Below are 19,692 nucleotides of genomic sequence, written 5' to 3' on the forward strand. Positions count from 1 at the left end.
TTATGTGAAGTAACTTGGGATTAGATATCACTGTAAATTAACACGCCATCCAACCGTAGTCAAGAACTTTTCACTTTTAACAAGGACTTATAAAAAAGGTATTTACTCTAGTGTGTTCAGTAATTAATTTGATATTCAAATGAGCTAACAGTATGTATTATAATTGCAAATATCCCAAATAAGTGTAGTTTTAAAAAGGGGTAGTGTCAACAAAGATTGATGAGGCTTGCTTTGAAATTGCCATCTGTTTCAAATGTTTACTTGAGGCGGGGTTTTCCCCCCTTTCTTCTTCTGTGGAAATAAAGGCATTGTGGTTTCCTCCCCCATTTTTTTTTTCCATGCACACACCGGTTTTTGGTTGCATTGTGGTGCGGCAAGCAAGCGTACATGAACACGCACACACACGCGCGTCCACACACAAGGTAACGCAAACATTGAAGGGGATCAGGAACATCAGCATGTGTGATGAGCTCCCACAGATAACGTCTCCACAACGTTTCCATGACATTGTAGCTGTGTTACCTCATTACCACAATGTCACAGCAGCAGTGTGAGGATGTTGTGTTTGGGGAGTGGATGGAGAGGGGGGGGGGGGGCTCAGCTGCAGGTATCGGGCCTCTGCAGATGAGCTGATTAATTAAAGGGAGCTCTATTAAGGTTATTGAGATGCATCCCCCCCCCCCCCCCCTCCCAGCAGCCCCCTCCATGCTCCTCTGTGGATAAAGGTGGATCGAGCAGAGGGGGGGCCGAGGGAGGGGATGCATCCTTACCTCTTTTGACATTAGCCGGCTTGCACCCACTTCACACACCCCGTGATTCTCGCCACAAGTGCCATCTCTGCACCCCACCTTGCAGGAGTGACGCTCTCCCCGGGCTCCAAAAAGGGGCTGCGGAGAGTTTTAATCCCTGCAGCCCGTCAACCCACCCATCCTTACTTCCATCTGTCAGGGGGGGTGGGGGGTAGAGGGGGTGGGCGCATCCCTGGTTCCATCCCGACGAATTTTCTAATTTCCTTTGCCTCCATGCTTTGTCCCAAACTCACGCCCCTAACCTACCCACCATACAGCCGAGCTTGTTCTGTCCTCCCTCCCTTCTTGCCTCCTCTCTCTGTAGCTTGGGCCAAAGTGATGGAAGTAAAAGTGGAGACTGTTGTTGGCTTTAGCAGCGACAATACTTTATCAGCCTCACAACCTACTGTCACTACGTATGAAGACATCAGATCATCCATTTTTCCTTCATGTTTTTCAGCCTCTTTAAATTTCTTCCACCCTGAGGCATGTACAAGCGCTCCTATAATTTGCTGTAGGTCACATTCCACTAGCACAATTCAATTTGGGGATTTTTTTTTCTTTTCCTATAATTAATTAAAAGTCTGGCACAAGAAAATGAGGACCATATGTTGAAATCCCATCTCCTCTTCTGACAACACATTAGCCATACAGGAGGTTGTCTAAACAGACTTTATGCAAATCCAGTGCACTGGTCTAAAGGGAGAAGAGGTTTTACAAACTGAACGAATCATTGTTGTCTATTTTTTTGTTTGTTTTTTCCCCTCATTTTTCTAGTTTTCTACCCAACAAATCACATTTGTATTCTTTGAATAAGACAGCAGCTGAAATGTTGCATTTCTTAACCAGTTATTTTCTTTGAATGAATCATCAAGACCTAGCCATGCAGTGTATTAATCAGTGACACATTACATGCACATCACAATTTTAATGGGCAATGACTCAATCAATCACATCCACTTCCAAACACCTTCATACACAGAACTAGATAGTAGGCTTTGGGGACAGCGTTCTCCTGTCAAATCAACTCCTGGAAATGAACTCGGCAACCCACTACAGCTCCATCTGCTGTTTATACTAGTCTGAGTAAATACAAGTCATGGCATATGCTATCATCTTTTAGTCAAACTTTTGTACACCTTGAATCAATATTGCAGTTCCCTTCCATTCATTTGAAACTATTTTTGATTAAATTTGTGTATTCTCATCAGCTGTTTGTTTCATACAAATTGAATCTAACCAAAGGCAGTGAAAAGGTGTTTTGTGTACCTAGTCACCGTGTTACGTGGCATCACACATGAAGACAGCAAGTCTACCTGGACAAAGTATTTGATAAAGGAGGACATTCACACACTTATAAGGCCATGACCTATTCCCCCAAAGGGAGAAATGCTATTCGTCCTTAGCTTCAAAGAGCAACCTCCAGACACATACGCATATTTACACACATACGCACACAAACACACACAGCCTGTGCATGAACACTAGGCCCCATTGTTGGCACACATTCACTTCGAGATGCAAATGGGTGGATTTGAAATTCAGCCTCTGTGTGTTATGCTTGACTACTTTAATGTTGTATCTATGCTGGGGATTATTCTCTCTACAGCAGAAAAACCTGTGCTTGAATGGCAGTGCCCTCAAAGTAGCTCCTACTGCTTTCAATGGCCTCCCAAACGAGATTAGACCCGTGGCTGCCCTCAGTCCCAATCCTCTGCATTCAGATGGAGCGTAACCAGCCTGTGTGACAGTTTTTCTGTTTTGACACCGAGTGGGTGCAGTCAGTGCATATAGAGCGTTTTGGAATTGAGAGGTCAGAACAGAAAAAAGAATAAGCTATTATACAGTAAATCCCTATTGCTCAGTGCGGTGTTGTGAAATGATATATACAGTAAATTCTCATGTGTTTTGAGCGTTCTCAGCATTTCAGCACATAATATCAAAAACATATGTATTTGGTCTGTTTATTGAACATAAAATGAGTACATTTTTTTGTACATCAATTCTTTGTTTATGATATTTGGCACATAGTTTTAAATGTCTTAGTTTTAAAACAGCAAAACAGAACATATAGCTACAGACATCTACCTAAATACTACTGATTTAAAAACATCTTCAAGTTGCAATCAGCTATTTTTTGACAAAGGCAAATTCTGTTGTAAAATCTCTCTTTAGAAATGTCTATTAAGATGCTGAAAATATTCTCGTACAGTACATTGACCATATTATTACATCCCTGTATACCACTAGTAAATAATTAATTCTGTCCAATGTAATAAATTAACATTCCCTTTTAGTTTTAATTATATTTTCAAATGACTCTATCAGTTTATTTTTCATATGGAAAAGGCATACATTCATACTGTATATAAATAGAGCGGTGAGATTAACAATGACAGGATATCTTGCTAGGTAGAGGTACGTTAAGCACCGAACAACAGTTTTAATAAGAAATGAGATGTGGAATTCTCAAATCTCCTGGGTCAGTTCTTTACTTGACTGACTCTAGCATGCTGCTTCATAATAAACATATTCAAGCAGATGCCACCAGCAATATCTGACAAACTCAACTCACAATTTCTATGCTGGTCATATATATATATATATATGTATAGAAAAAGGTGAGTCTGTATCTGGGCTGGTTTCAGAGGAGCTGTGGAACAGTTGGCTGTGCAGCAGTAATCATGTGTCCAGCAGCCTTGCCCCAGCCGGGGGAACACCTCAGACTGGGGCCCTTTGCTTTGGCACACAGCACCGCTGAGGCTGGGTTCTCTGCTGCAGGGGCCTAGCTCTTCTTCGTCCTGGGGCAGGCAGCTGGTTTCTGGGAGCAGCTCCGGCTTGTACCGGACGGGGAGGGTCGCTGGGCTTCTGCCTTCCTTGGGCCAGTGGCTGGTTTGGGCACAACTGTAAATGAGGAGGCGCAGGGAGTGGAGTCCCTCTTGTCCTGCGGCCTGCGCTGCTTCGCACTTGGCTGCCCGGAGGCCTTAACACCTGCATGGGACTGCAGAGATAAGATCTCACATTCATCTTACATAAGAGCATTAACTAACACATTCCTCTCAAAACAACAGTTGCACGGCTATAAAATCATCACCATCTTCTTTAGTAGGTAAATCTGGCACCATCTAGTGGTGACTGAATATCAAAGGCAATAAGCATGGCAATATGAAAGCACAAAGGCAGTTTAAATTGAAAAGAAAAACATGGGGTTTAAAATAAGTCTGACATATATACAGATATATAGATATTTCTTTTATGGATATTTATGTCCCAACCTGTGAAATAAAACAGGACAGGATACGGCCAGCGCAATATATTGCCGGTACTAAAATGAAAACGTATGAATCAAACAGAAAATTGAGGTTTGGGTCGTCAAAAGGCCGAGTTGTGAGAGGTTTAACGTACTTTTAAACGACTGACCTGTGAGGCAGGGGGTTGAGGGAGTAACTGGCTTTCACAGCCGATGCTGCTGCTCTCATCCTGCTGGAGGGAGCCACCGGCTTCTTCTGTCTTTATTCCAACATTACAGAGATAACCCAAAGGGAAACATGAGACCTATACCTGGCTTGACCCTAAATAATGGAGAAGGGCTGAACCTTAGGGTGATAACTTACTTTAAGTGCTAAGTTATCTAAGACTCAGTGAGATAGTTTTAGTCAAAGACAAGATCATTATCATGAGCTAATTGACGTGTAAGCAGATGTAATGGACAGCTCGAGTACCACCAGGCTGCAACTTAAATCATTAGTTTGGTAGAGACTTTAGAGCTTTGAGTTCCTTTGGGAGCGAAACACACTCTTGAGCCCCAAAAGGAAAAGCACCTCGGCAGGTCAACAGTAGTGTGAGGTGGCTGGGCTAAACAGACACACTGTACCTGTCGGGTCGGGGTTGAGGCGGTGCTGCCGCTGCCGTCTGCTCCCACGTGGCTGAGCCCAGCGAGGTTCCTGCAGTCGCTGTGCGCTGAAGCCGGCCTGCGCTCCAGTACCAGGACGTCCCGGGGGGAAGTGAGGGAGAACTCCTCCAGAGTCTGTGTGACCGCCTCGCTCTCTTCCTGCTCCAGGCCATTGGTCCCGTCTGGGTCGTCCCGGAAATGACGCATCATCTCCAGCACATTGGTCAGTTTGGCGGGGGTATTAGTGTCGCCCTGAGGGACAAAGCACCAACCTCATATGAGCACCTGCTGTGGCTCATTTGGTAAAGGTGATGAATGCAGCTGGAAGAAGCAGCGCCTTACTGTAATCCAGGGGTTATCTACTAGCTCCTTAGCTGTGATGCGGTGGGCGGGGTCGACCTTCAGAAGGCAAATCAATATGTTTTTTGCTGTTGAGACAGACTCAAGCCAATCAGTGAGTTTGTTAGTAACAATCTGAATTACCATCATCTACGTTCTATCCTTTACTGCACATGCCAATGGAAACACTCCATGTTGCTAACTTTCTATTTCTTCTTTGATGCAGGTTTACTTTTTTTAAAGAATGAGAACAGAGTTGAAATGTCACCTGCATCACTGATTGTGTCCCAGATGGGCCCAGTAAATTTGAGTTCTCCCTTCTTAATCTTCTCAAATAGTTTTTCCTTTGAATTGGACATGAATGGAGGCTCCCCACACAGCCTACAGGGACACACAGCCCAGATATTTTTAGCCATTCAGTGTATGTATGTATATGTGTGTGTGTGTGTGTGTGTGTGTGTGTGTGTGTGTGTGTGTGTGTGTGTGTGTGTGTGTGTGTGTGTGTGCGCGTGTACTTACAACATATACATGATGATTCCTATACTCCACACATCACACTGCTGACTGTAATCATGAGCGCTTATCATTTCAGGAGCTGAAACACACACACACGCACACACGCACATACACACACACACACACACCATACCCATGTAGGGTTTTGCTGAAATCTGCAGACTATTCGACGCTATTGGAATTGATTCACAAAGCAAGGAATAGCCATGAGCAGGACATATTTTAATACCCTATGCGAGGTAAAGATATAAAATATATACATTTCACTTTTCCACCTAGGTGGCCAAGAGCTGAATAGGCAAGAAAAACCCTGCCATGAGACTTCTTTAAACATAGAGCTCTAGCGTCTTGTATAGGAGGTACAGGTGTCATACCCATATAGGAAGGAGTCCCACAGGTGGCCTTCATCATGCGCTCACTCCCTACACCACCTTTCTTCACTGACAATCCAAAGTCTGTCACCTGGGTGAAGAATAGCGCTCAGAAAAAAGGCAATACACATAAACATGATTTAGATGTACCGACAGAACAGTGTTAAATCCTTTGCCTTTTTGTCAGAAAATAAAAAAAAAACAATGCTTATTTGTAGAGCATGAGAACAAACACTGGCCTTCGACCATTTAGATGAATAACAAAATATGAGCTGTTAAGGCTGTATGGGTCCCGCAGAATTGCAAAGGGATACCACATTATTAATAATAAAAAAAAACCTGAAAATATCCAGATGAGATGACCAGCTCCTGTGAGATAAAAGCCATTTATACTGTGCCAGGACAACAGTTTCTTTCAACATAGTACATGTAGTACACATGTGTGTGTGTGTGTGTGTGTGTGTGTGTGTGTGTGTGTGTGTGTGTGTGTGAGACAGAGAGGGGGAAAAAAAAGGAGAGAGAGAGAGAGAAAGAAAGAGAAAGAGAGAGAGAGAGAGAGAGAGAGAGAGAGAGAGAGATGTATGCTGTGGCCCACCATTGTTTTAGCTTGCACACCAGGTATCTGCTTTGGCTGGCTCGTTGTCAATGCACGCAACATGCTGTGCTCAGGTGGTAATTTGTTTTAAGATACGGTTGATTCTCTCTTTGTAAAGGAGCACCATAAAGGAAGACCAGAGGGGGGTCTGTCATAATGAGGTAGTATTTAAAGCCTTTTTATGGAATATAGGGGAGATGGTGGAGGAGGAAAAAGTGCCCATCGGAGGCTTGTGCTCGAGTCCTGCAGAGAATGGATGAGAAGCAGCAATGGAACGTTTCCCAGTTTGTGTCACCATCTCACCTTGATATTGATCATATCATTATCGTCCCCATGGTGAGAACTCTTCATGAGAATGTTCTCCAATTTCAAGTCCCGGTGCACTATGTCTGAAAGACGGGGGGAAAAAAAACTTTTACAGACACATAATGGGTTTACATATAGTTTTACCATGAAAGAATAAATTGCCATATCACCAAGAGCAACACCAGGGAATGCACAACTGACTTAACATCATGCCAAATGACAGTAACACCAGGGGCAGTTTGACCTCAGGCATGGTTTTACTCAGAATTACTGCCACAGAGCCTCATTTCAGTTTTCCTTCATTTCAAGGTTCATATCAAACATTTTAACTATCTAATCACTCATTTTCAACAAAATTTTATTCCCCTTGCCATAATATAGGTATTATCAATGACGTAGAATGAAATTGCATTTCGACAAAAATTTACGATAAGCCATCAAATTGATGAAATGTGAAAATAGCTGGCAGACTCACTATGTGCTATCCGTACCTTTTGACCTTAGAGGCACTGCACAATGCCATTGCATTTCTTTAATTCAGAATTTTAGGAAGTGGTAACACCAGTGATGGAACATAGAGGGAAAACTATACCCCAATAATCCTTATCGCTTTTTTTGTTTATAAAACTCTTTTGCACTACATATAGTACTTTTACAGGATGCAAAGGTGAGGGACATCCTGTAAATTCCACTGCATTATAGAAAAACAATGAATGTGACCAAAAATAGATAACATGAAATAAAATAGAAGAAAAAGTCATCTCTTTTAAGTGATTTTTGTCAAAGGGGTAAAGAATGGTGACCCTCTCCAATTTTGTTTCTTCTGCTGTTGTTGATGTTAATGTGGAGGGAGGTCAAGACAGATCAAGATCCTTTTGAAATAAAACTGATTTCCGTGTGCACTGTATGTACACCAACCCTTTGGTCTGCGATAACTAAGACATGACAAGAGTGACTGAGTAACTAAGGTATCAAGGGAACAATTGGCACAGAAACATCCTGTAAATTCTTTCACAGAAATTTGTCATGCTCTCCAAAGGTGCCATCTGCCCACCAAATGTCCCAACAAGTGACTCATTTGGAGACCCAGCTTCGAAAAAATATTTTCGAGGAACATCCTTCTTGTCAAGTTCACATAATCACTTCACACACAAACACAACACTGTTTACCTTGCTTACACTAGACCCAGGCTGAAGGGCCTGGTTAACAAAACTCAGTGAAGTGAGGGAAGGCAGGGGGAAAAATACAATTTGCCCGGGGCAGTCCTCTTCAGTGCACTGTTTGAAGCAACCAATTACACAATGCAATGCTGTTGCAGCTGTGTGCAAGGTAAGTTGGACCAACTGATGTGAGCAAAACAAAGACCAGAAAATGTTTTTTTCCTTACTTTATCAGCTACTTCCAACATATTTTTCTATTTTTATTACTTCCTGGTGGTTTTCGCTACTTGCTGGTGGCTGAGATTTGTAGATAAACTATTTTCAAATACGCTCAGTACTTTTGCATTTCTTCTAAAAGTTACTGAAATACCCGAGGAGGAAAATCACAATTACATTTCAGTAGCCATGCTTAGATTTTTGATGGAATATCAGATCTACAGTTTAATAACCGTTCTATTATGAGTTGAGACTCAATATTTGCTTTATTGACAATAGACAACTCATTATGGTGAGACTTTAGCGTTTGGTTGTTTGTTTTTAGATTTTCTAAAAGTCTTTTAAAATTATTTTCAACTCACTGTCCACTCCGTTTGTGGTTTAAAAAATTCAACCACATAATTGAGATATAATCCATGTACAGAAACTGACTGCATGCCATGGAGCAAGTTTGTCTTATGGCTTGGATGTTTCTCCAGCAGCTCAATCAAGACATAGAAAGAATTTTTGGCAGGAGGAACTCAATCTACATTGTTTAAGCAAACTAATTCAAACGCATGTCTCCATCAGACTGAAAAGCCATTGACAAAAGTGCAACTCTATATGATGACTCCATATCTGTATTATGAGTCAATATTAAGTTAAGTTTTGAAATCCCTCTAACAAAAATTATTAGAAATGACAGTTTAAAAGCTGAATTTTATAAAATGTCCTATTGCAGGAACATTTCCCGGACTCCCCTTGAATTAATGTGTATCCCTGGCTGGTTACTTTTTTCATTTTCATTTCTGGCCTACACCTACATGAAATGGCGAGCCTTGTTTCCATGGGGCTGCTGTATTACCATCTTATGTAATTATTGTAAGCAAAACAGATTGTTGATAATATGACAAAACTCCCATCAAGTCCAGCTGAGGGATGAACTTTCATGACCATGACTGCTCATATAGCTTTAAGGGTCCTGGCTACCTAATTTAAAGCAAGCACATTCTCATTGGTATCATTAGTCACTATAGAGGTATGGCAAACCAGCACAGAGGGACTTTCATGTGAAAATACACCTATTAATCAGTATTCCTCCCCAGCTCGTTGTAAATGAGTCATTAGCCACATGTAATGGTGTCTCATTGCCAAGCAATGTCCTAAATTACCTCTAACTACAGATTTCACCATTAGAAGGGGAAACAGCATCTCCAAATAAACCCCTCAGATTCAATTAAAATGTGTACAACTTTTTTCCCTGGCAGTTGTTCATTATGACCTCATTATTAAAATAAGCTGGGCTTCTGTAATGACTGAGAGCCATAATGGCACCGAATCTCACTGATTATCACATGTCAATGAGGGCAACACAATTTGAGTACAATGACGGCACTATGATATTGCCAATTAACTAAATCCCATTTCACTCATAACACACTGTCTGAACTATAATATAGGTGTTGTTTGAATAATTCTATAGATGTATATGATGGTGTTCTTTCTATGATACCCAACAGTGAGACATAAAGTCACCTTTAACACTGTGAGAATGTCAACCTGTGAGATGTCATTACCCTTCTTGTGCAGGTAGACGATGGCCTCAGCTAAGCTGCTGATGATATGCCTCGTCTCCTCCTCTGTGAGGCACTTCTTCTTCTGCAGCAGCTCATTCAGTTCACCTCCATCGCACAGCTCAGTAACCAAATACATCCTCTAGAGCAGAGCAGAGACAATGCATCTCACTATAGGGCCAATCTGTATGTGATTATCAATGTTGTTTATACATAGCCACATACACACGCAATACTACTGGATTGAGATATTTTCCACATGCATTACATTAAACCTGCTCTCTAAATTGTCTTTCTTTGGATTTGGGTACTTAAAAAGACAGCAAGACTCACCTTTGGTGTTTCAAAGACTTCCTTAAGATGTATTATGTGAGCATGATTCACTTGTTTAAGAATGCTTACTTCCCGTTCCAGCAGTTCGACTTTTGAACTCCCTGCCTGCAGTGGTAGGAAGGCAACAGTTAAAGCAGTTTCAGCTTAGGTATGGGAATGCTGTTTATTTCTCTCCAGACTTTAACCTCGCTTCTTTTCATGACATCAGATAATAGGCTTCCCAGTGGAATCTCAAATGCACTCACCTTTTCTTTGTTAACCTTCTTAATAGCCCATTTTTCCTGCGTTTCAATATGGGTGGCTTCACAGACGACCCCAAAGCTACCTTGACCCAATTTCCTTCCAATTGTGTATATTTGCTGTGGGGATAACAAAGGAAACCATTAATAGATTTGCAATCTACATCTGCTCTGTGAACTCTCAAACAGTCAGAGACAGTACAGGATTTTCCTTGAGCTTGTAGGGATATTTGAGTTTAGGAGTTTAGGATAATTTCACTGCTTTGGATTACAAACACATTACGCATTAACTCAAGACCTGAATTCTGAAGTAGATCCTAGTTTTCAAGCGCTCTGAAAAAAGGGGAAGTTTTCCAGTCTCTGGAGCTGCAGAATATAGTATTTCTAATCAAGTTACAAATGATTAAGTTGCTGCCGCAGTTCATTCAATCTCAGGTCTAATTAACTTGATCATTATCTGTGCGCATGCAAGGCTGAGCACTGACTGCTTTGGATTTGGCAAAGAGAGCAGTCAAATTCCCTAGAGAAGGGGGCGTATTCAGGAGCAAAGTGGAGTCTGATCCTCCTCTAGTGCAGATGGAGTACACTATGGAGGTCACCAGTGAGTGAGTGTGGCTTCTTCAGTATTGCCCCTAGGGCAGCGGAGGAGATTGTGGGGTAAACTGATGTATAAGAAATTCTCTATACCTTGAGGTCAGCATCGTCCTTCAGGCGGGTGTGAGGCACCATCCTCTCCGGACTGTTCCTTCGGGTGCGCTGACAGGCCATTTTCATGTCTGTTCCACTAACATCTGCTTGTGTCATCTAGAGATGGAAAGAAGGGGGACTGTTCAACTAGAAGGTTTATACACAAGGGGGGGACTGCTTGATATTATGTTAATGCCTCAAGCCTACAGTCTGACCATTCCATTACAATAAACCATTGATCAGGTCATTATTGCTTTGTTATTCTTTGGCACACCACAGGATCATTTTCCAGAAATAATGCTGTAGTTACAGTAAGTTCTTTCATGAGCCAGTTTATAGTCAGTCCTTACTATAGATTAGATTTTCAGTGTATCACTCTTTGTCAAGTGCCAATCGAAGTTGTGTTCTTTTCACCTGAATGGATGAAGGGCACTTTAACTCAGGTGACCTAAGGCCAGTCAGACGGAAGCCACCTCAGTAGGTGGCCTTACACTGTTCCCATTGCAACAGGTCTGCTCCTGAAGGCAACTTACACCCAAACTGGTCACACTGAATGCAAGTTGTACCTAAGAATTCCAGCAGCAAAGGACAGTAAAGAGATCATGGCACTGGCAGCAGATTTTTGAGTGTAATACATAATCACTGAAAATATGCTTTACATCATTAATAAACATGTCTCCACTCAGAGTGTAAAGTAAGTTGGTATCACATATTTACAACAATACATAACCGAGCCATAGACTATGCACCTCACCAGTAAGTTTTTCAAACACACATTGGCGACTTCATCTATTTGTGTGTTCAGCAATAACCTAGCCAACTGAAAATATCCCTCTGCCAGATTAGCCAATCTATTGATAGGATGAAGTCTTTCCAGAAAAATATATTTTCCAAATGAACACTGATGTGCATATTTTGTTTTCAATTTGCCAAAATTTCAAAATACAATAATACAATACAATAATACTTAACAAAACAGAAATCTCTAGTACAAGTTAGCACTGTTAGTCACAAAGACATGAACATTAACATTTACTTTAAACGGTATGCCATATATTGAAAAGATACTGTTTAAGCTAGCTGAGTAAAATCAAAAAATCATAAAGTACAGAGTCAGTCTTTAACTCCCTAGTCTACCTTGTCATCTTGCCATTGGTTTATGACCAAACTGCTGTCTCTGTCTGAGCCCATATTAACTTTAAGCACAATTTACCCAGCTTGAAAAACACTCTCTAAAGCGAAATTAAATGTAAAGCAATTATCAAGTGATGACTGGGAGCGGTGAAGTGGATCCACCACACGGACAGCAATTAATTATTAACAAGGAAGCGGTGTCTTTAACCTCTTCACTCTGGTGCATTATCTTAGCCCTGACAGGGCTCTCATAACAGGCCTGTCTCTCCCATTATCTCCTGTCTATTTTCTAATCAAAACGATTGTGACAGCCTCTGGAAATCCCAATCACCTCAATCACAGCTCATTTGTGGGAGACAGAGGCATGTGATGAGTGTATCACTGGGGACTCACAACACGGAGGACGGGAGTTTGTGCGCACCTCAGGTGCCTCCAAGATGGCCGCGTCTTATCTTTAGCCTCGACGCAGAGGAAATGGGATATCAGGGTCAGGTCCGGGAGAGAAGTCTGACATTAAAATGGGTCACAACAGAGACACAGGTCTTGAATTGCTTCAAGCCAGGAGTTCTCTCCCTACAATGTAGACCTGTGATTCCAAAACTACAGGTCGGAACCCAAAATGGGTCACATACCTTTATCTGAGGGGTCCTATAAGTTCTCCTCGATAACTTCTACTCAACCTAAAATTATAAAAACTCCCCAGTTATACCCAACCACAAACCCAGACCAGAGTTAACCCAGAAATCATCAGACCTGGGCCCAAATGAACTCGAGAAATACTGCACTTGAACCTGGATAGATTCACAGCTATACACAGTAGCCAAGTAACCAAGTAAAATCCAAGTAGAGTGCAGTTGCAAGCCAGCAGCGGAACATCTAGACTGCAGTGATAAAAGCTGTGCTCAAATGTGAGATTTCTGTTTAGCTAAGGGTACTATTACAAAATATCCCAGTATTGAAAGCTCATGATGTAGGCTATATTTCACATAAGGAACTGATCAACCAAGGCAGATCAATCAACAACATGCCTACAACAGAAACAACAGAGCTTACAATAAAATGTAAATGAATCACCCATATAAAACGTTGTTCCTTCTTACCAGCAGGTAAGCTAACCAACATAGTCAGGGCTCCGCAGTTGTCACCCTGAGAAGTTTATTTGGTAGCTGCTGATCTCTCCTACTAGCTGCTAGCCAACGGTCACGTCTCTCTTAATAAGAGGGGAAACAATACCCACCCCCCTCCAATCTGACACAGTAATTGCAACCGACAGCACAACATATGACAGGCATAATAGCCAAGCGACCAACAACAAAGGCAACAGCCATCTACTGACTATTAGAGGAAACTCCCACAGATATAAGTGAATGAAACTGAATGAGCATCAAAAATGAATGGAAGTCAATGAACAGTGAAGCCCAAAAAGTTCCTTCTTACGGACGCACCGACATGCTCGCCACTCTAAACCTAGTGGTGAAGTTAAAAATACACTCTGCAACTTTCATAATCCATCATAACTCAATACTTGTCTCTTTACCTCACAATGTCTTCAATCCACTGAATAAAAAGACTAACAATGGTAGTCGTGATGTGACAGTGTTTCAGAAGGGGGCGCCATGTTGTAAATAGTCCGGATTAGGGAATAGCGTGACTATTACCTGGGTCTGAACCCTGGACAAATCAGGGCCCAGGTTGGATCCCCAAGTTTTTCACAGAATGGCTAAATCCAAACCTCTAGGTCCCTATATGACAGCTGTACATACAGTATTAGTCCTTTAATGAGGCTGGGTTACTGGGACAAGACCTTATTCTGTTTATATCTCTTAGTCTTGTTGAAGGGAGTTTGTAATTGTTTAGCTGGCAAGGCAACACTAACAACATGTACAAGATTCTAGGCTAGATGCAAAAGATAGCTAGCATAAACCCATATGTATTTAAAAGCTTTACAAAATAAATTAGCCTACATGAAATAGATAGCTTATGTTTTCATGCAAAATCTAACTGAAATTGATTCTCAAAGAATTTGCTGAAAGTCTATGAAAAATATGAGAGTACACTTGAAGTTTTTCAACAATGGGATAATTAAGCCTATGAATATTGTTTTCACTATAGAGGTTGAAGGACCTTATTAAATGTAAATAAATGACAAATAGTATAGGCAGAGAAAGTATGATAAAACTACAGTCCATTGTAACAGCATCATCACTTCAAGAAAACTTGTTGGATAAACCACATGACAACACGTCAGAGCCTGTCCTTGGTAACACCTGACTTATCAATGTGCTAACAACAGCTATGGAAGTCACCCTGTACTTGAACTGTTGCATCTATGGAAGAGGCTCCATTATACAGCCTGGCTAGTTGTTTGGCAAATCTACCACTATAGGAGAAATGCCTTACAAACCAACTTATAGCAACCCCAAAGTGTTCCATGAAGGCCATACGTTTATTTGTTTTGTTTGTACCTGCATAGAAAGCTACATCAGCAGCAGCACTGATTAGGCTTCAACATTGTTTATTCCGTCTTTTAGATCAAATCAGTGCTACAGACTTACCCAATTATTTGTGGGAATCACATTACTTTTTTATTGTCCACAGGTTTAATAATAGTGAATGGATTCAGGACTAACCCGTAGCATGAATGACTATTACCTGGGTCTAATAATGAATGCATAATAGTCGACAGCACAAATGAACAATGCCAACACATCATGGGTTTTGTTCACACACAGAGGCACTGAAAGATGAACGAACATCAGTACACACACCACCCCCCTCTCCATAGGCTGTAGGCCACCTTCTGCCTCATATCAAATTTCAGTAGGAAGTAATCAGACCCAGTGGAATGTCACCAATCAACTCCTAACGTTTCTCAATTCTCCATCATACTGTCAGAGACCAATTTGTGTTTATTTACCCTACTGATGAAAAAAAACATTGTGTCCCACGACTGAAGAGAGCGGGGGATACCGTGTTTGAGCTACAAACACAAATTTGATGTCACATTGGAATGAGGACTGCCTGGACATACAAAGGCTGGTTCTGGTCCTGTATAACTTTTCCTCCCCTAAACCTGCTTCTCTTTCATTCTTCACTCTCAAAGTAATGTATTTACTCTTGCTCCCTCTCTTTATGTCATTTATGTCAACATCTGAGCAATGTAGTCCTAGAGTCATGTTTTCATTTGCTAAAAAAAAATTGGCTGTTGATCTGTAGTAGCCTACTCAATTTTTAGCCTAGATTACTAAAACGTACTATACTATTACTATAACTTTAATGCTGAATTTACCTTCCTAGCTGGACTAAGAGACTTGCCTCTTGGCTCTCTTTTTCCACCTGGAAAGCAGTGTCTGAACTAGGCTATATTCCCATTCACCACGCCATATCCATAATTACTGACTCAGTCATTTCCCTGATGTTCACCCATATTGATGAACCATCAAGATATTAAACATTTGAATTATTCTGCGAGGCCTACATAGGTTTGTGTACTTAGTGGCACAAATGATAGGCTAAATTAGGCTTATGCAGATCTCTAATGACCGTGCTTCTCTGTAATAAGCAGCCACTAAAATAAAATGAAACAAAACCAAAGAGTCTTAGCAACTGCAATTAAAATGTAGACTGCAATCCGTCTTGCTTGAGCCCAAATATTTCATTTTCCTCATATGAAACTTAATCATTTATTGACAGCTTGGCTTTGATGACAAATGATAAACTTCACAGTCCTAATGAAGCATGGAATTACATTACCTGATGAGGCAAGAAATTGCATGTTTAGAATGCAAATATTGAGCCAGTCTACTTCACTAAGTTATGGAGTGAATCCTAATAGTATGCAAAGAAATTATCAAAGTTAATGGTCTACATGTAATGTCAAGAACGCATAAACATTCAGCCATTAAAACACACAATAGATTTGCTTAAAAAGTACTGAAGATATACTTTACCTGACAGCTGATGGACAACCTGACTCCTACCAAACAGTGCTTTTTAGTTCCTACTCCTCTCAGCTAACAAGTAATAGTGTCGCTGTAAACAAACCATTTAGGAGACCCTCCAAGAATTCCCTTTGTTTTCACTGGTCATGTTTGATAAGTGTCTATGGGCAGGAAAACATGCTTTGCTTAAAGGAAGCAAAAGATCAAATTGTGCCATTTGCTCAGAGCACTCCACATGTTGCTAGGAGATAAGGGCCAACAAATTCAAATTTTCTCATTGGTTTAATCCTGGTTAAAGCTAATCTCTGCCCTTGCTGGGCTCAGCCTTGGGAACCTAGGGCAGACATCTAGAAAAATGTAGGCCATTTCAGAAACAAGAACACATCAAATATCATTTTAGTAGCAACTCAGAAAGAAGTCAGCACATTCATTATCACAAACCATGGATGTCCACACCTAAGCTTGAACTCATTCAGACTCCCAGGTTTATAACCCTTTTTAACGAAAAACTCCCTCAATTAAAATGATGATGTAGCTACCCTACCTAACATTTATATCAAAGGATAAAAAATTAGAACAAAATGTTAAATTATATAACTGACTCAAACATTGAAAATTCAGTCTAAAATTAGCTGTTACTCAATCGTAGGGATTATGTCTATAGTATTGTAACCAAGAAAGGAAAGAACAGTTGGCGAGAAACTTCAGCACACGAGGTGCTTCAAACACAAAACTAGCCATATTAACATTCCCATTAACCTTGGACAAGCATTGCTACGCTAACATTAGCTTAGTTATTATGCATGGAACCTGTAATCATGCTCCGTAATGTTCCAGACATTTTTGCAGTCGATTAAAGCAAAAGTCGGATAACTTATCATCCCGAGCCTTTATGTTCAAAAGCAAAAGTCAAACGTGCAACAAGCAACAACTTAACAGCAACCGACTGTAACTTAATTTAGCAGTTAACATAAACGATAGAGCCAATAACTACTTAACTAGTCAGAAAAATATTCAAAACGGAACGGGTACATTAAATAACGCTACTCTGTTAGTGATAACTGAATACTAACTAACGTTAGATGTTAAGCAGCTCTGGTAAATAAAAAAATATATAGTCACAGTCCCTTTAGCGCATGTTGTCATGGCAACAATATACGAAGTTGTACAAACGTTTGCTTCTTCTGGCGAGATACGAGTAAAAATACATTAATGGATATACATGAGGATTTACCGTGTGTACAAGATCACAGCTGCTCTTCTTTAATTCAACAAATGTTACATACCGTTTAGAATATATCATATTGAAATAGCCGCTGTTTAAACCAAACTTTTTGAGGCGAGTGGATGACTACGGAAACTGAAAAGGGACAAAAGTATGATGCGGTTTGAACATCCCCAGTCCCTATCGTATCCATTGCATGATTTGCAGCGCCCCTGGTGGGCAGTAAGTACCTAGTTTAATACATCCATGGTAAGTACCCTGGTAGTTATAACTGGAAGTAGAATTACCTGAAAGACTACAAAGTCCGTAGGGTAAGCGTGTCCACTTTTGGATTCATTCTTAATGTTGACCATCCGTTGCTATACTCAAAATGTACTCATAGCCTATAGAATGTGAGGGAGCAGGTCGTTCCCAGTGGCACCTTGGTAGGCTACTTGGTGTGGTCGTTAGTCTCCATCTAGTGGAGAAAATGGTCACTGGATTTATTTATTTTTTTTGCCTGATTTGTTGTTAGAATGTAGTCATTTATTCATTAATTTACAATTAATTTTCGGACAATTAACACTAAGGTTCAGTTTGGAAATATGATTCTTAGCCATAGTCTGGAAATATGAGTCTCAGCCTTGTAAAATCAATAGTTTGCAATATTTTGCAGTTCATCACTGTGAGCACAGTTTACAACTTCTTTGTTCCACTTGGACAGGACAGCAGTGGCTAATGCGATGCTTTTGAACATTAGCCACTTTTCCACAGCAGCCTTAAAGGGCATGCCAGGTCCAGGGCTGATTTAAGATGAAACACTATTTCTTTGCAACTTAGTGTAGTCCAGCAGACATCTCTGCAGGCAATAAGATAGCTTGATTAATATTGTTATGTGGGGAATGGAATGACGTTAAAAGGAAAAATGAGGATTTCTAGAAGCCTATCCCATTAATCACTAATGAAGCCTCCACTTGGGACCATTCAATAGTTTTCATGCCAGCATTCATTCATTTATTTATTTATTTATTTATTTATTTATTTCCTGAGAAATGGGCTCCATCCTCCTCTAAGCATGTTTTGGCACTGCAAGCACAAGTCAACGGTTTATGAAACAAAGTTCTTTCAAACAGTTGTACTACTTATTCATGCAACTATGGGAGCATATGCAACAGCTTGCATGTGACCTTCCCTTTAATTTGAATGAACCATAACCCTGGAATGAATATATCTTTTAACTACACCTCAGCAGATCAAATATTTCAAGTGGGCCTATTTGAATAACATCTGCTGTGCAGTACTGAATACAGATTCCTCAATTTCTCTACATTAAAAAAAAAAAAAAAAGCACTACACATGTAATGTACAGTGTGTATATTGTAGCCTATGAATTATTTGAAAAATCATGTATATACACATACATATGTATTTGCACTCTTTTAATGTTTCTCTCCACTGAAATATTTCTATATAGTATATTTTGATATATTTATTTGAAGTCCAGTCTAGTCACAAAATAAATTTGGCTTGATCCACTTATATAATAGGATTGCTTCAAATCAATTTGTAAATACATATTTTGGTCTAAATGTGCCTGTTAGATCATGGAGTGTATTGACTGTTGCTTTTCCTCCTGTGTATCAACCTAATACCGTATGTTTTTAGTGTATGTTTTGTTACATTTACATTACATTACAGTTTACATTGCGTTTACCAATACACAGGATTTTGGGGCACTTTTGTAGAAAATCAGCTTGAATATTCGAGGAAAGCAGTTGGATGAGAGTGATATGTCACATCCAGAAGACTCAACAGTAAGCAACAGTAGTACAGCTTTATCAGATAGTAATGAGCATTACAAAAGCATGGTGAACATAGCGAAGACAATTTTGCTCACTGTTACAAGCACAAAATGGATTTTGATGTCAGAAAATGTACAAGTCAAATGACACAGCTGTGAAGTCTTTGGACTTTGACTCGACTAACAGTATGGGAAAGGGATAAATTGACTGTTGAGTGTTGAAGGAATTGTTTCATAGTGAGAGATTGACTTGTCTTCACACAAGTGAAACTGAAAAAGTTAATATCTTGAAAGCTGGATTGATAATAAAGGCTAAAATACACTTTTCTGTCTGAGCATTGTTCTTTTGAGAATCTCAACCTCATTCATTATTTCATTATTTGGATTAAAAGAACATTCAGAACATTTAGGGGGACGGGGATCATTGGTTGAGTATTGACACATTATCATAATAGCTGTAAAAACAATTCAATTTTAATGAATTTGCACTCAGTACTTTGAAAAGCTCAAAAGTACATGTCCAAAAATGTGTTTACCAATACAAAAATGGCTGGAGCAGTCTGACTAAAATGATCTTCCAACACATCCTTAACTGAAGTAACCACCAATTTCCTCC

General features: G+C 40.3%; 1 protein-coding gene across 1 annotated transcript; it reads right to left on the reverse strand.

Moving 5' to 3' along the window:
• Positions 1-3,573: 3,573 nt before the first annotated feature.
• Positions 3,574-11,113, reverse strand: stk33 (serine/threonine kinase 33). The gene is made up of 12 exons (XM_071515838.1): positions 10,997-11,113; positions 10,316-10,429; positions 10,071-10,175; positions 9,741-9,879; positions 6,805-6,890; positions 5,910-5,997; positions 5,539-5,614; positions 5,288-5,400; positions 5,023-5,108; positions 4,663-4,932; positions 4,209-4,298; positions 3,574-3,789 (listed from the first exon to the last, which is right to left on the reverse strand). Exons 1-12 carry the CDS (start codon positions 11,111-11,113, stop codon positions 3,574-3,576), a joined length of 1,500 nt encoding a protein of 499 aa, XP_071371939.1.
• Between the last annotated feature and the right edge of the window lie 8,579 nt (positions 11,114-19,692).

This window comes from Centroberyx affinis, unplaced genomic scaffold, assembly GCF_046629955.1.
Source record: "Centroberyx affinis isolate AG114_WGS23_722 - 3 ecotype Tasmania unplaced genomic scaffold, CSIRO-AGI_Caff_v1 ptg000369l_1, whole genome shotgun sequence".
Lineage (NCBI taxonomy): Eukaryota > Metazoa > Chordata > Actinopteri > Beryciformes > Berycidae > Centroberyx > Centroberyx affinis.

Excerpts from the sequence above, each read along its gene's own strand:
- stk33 (XM_071515838.1), bottom strand. The coding sequence starts at position 11,113 with ATGACACAAGCAGATGTTAGTGGAACAGACATGAAAATGGCCTGTCAG. Across the intron at positions 10,430-10,996 it reads AGGACGATGCTGACCTCAAG|CAAATATACACAATTGGAAG; the intron begins GTATAGAGAATT and ends TTATCCCCACAG. Across the intron at positions 4,933-5,022 it reads TAGATAACCCCTGGATTACA|GGCGACACTAATACCCCCGC; the intron begins GTAAGGCGCTGC and ends TTTGTCCCTCAG.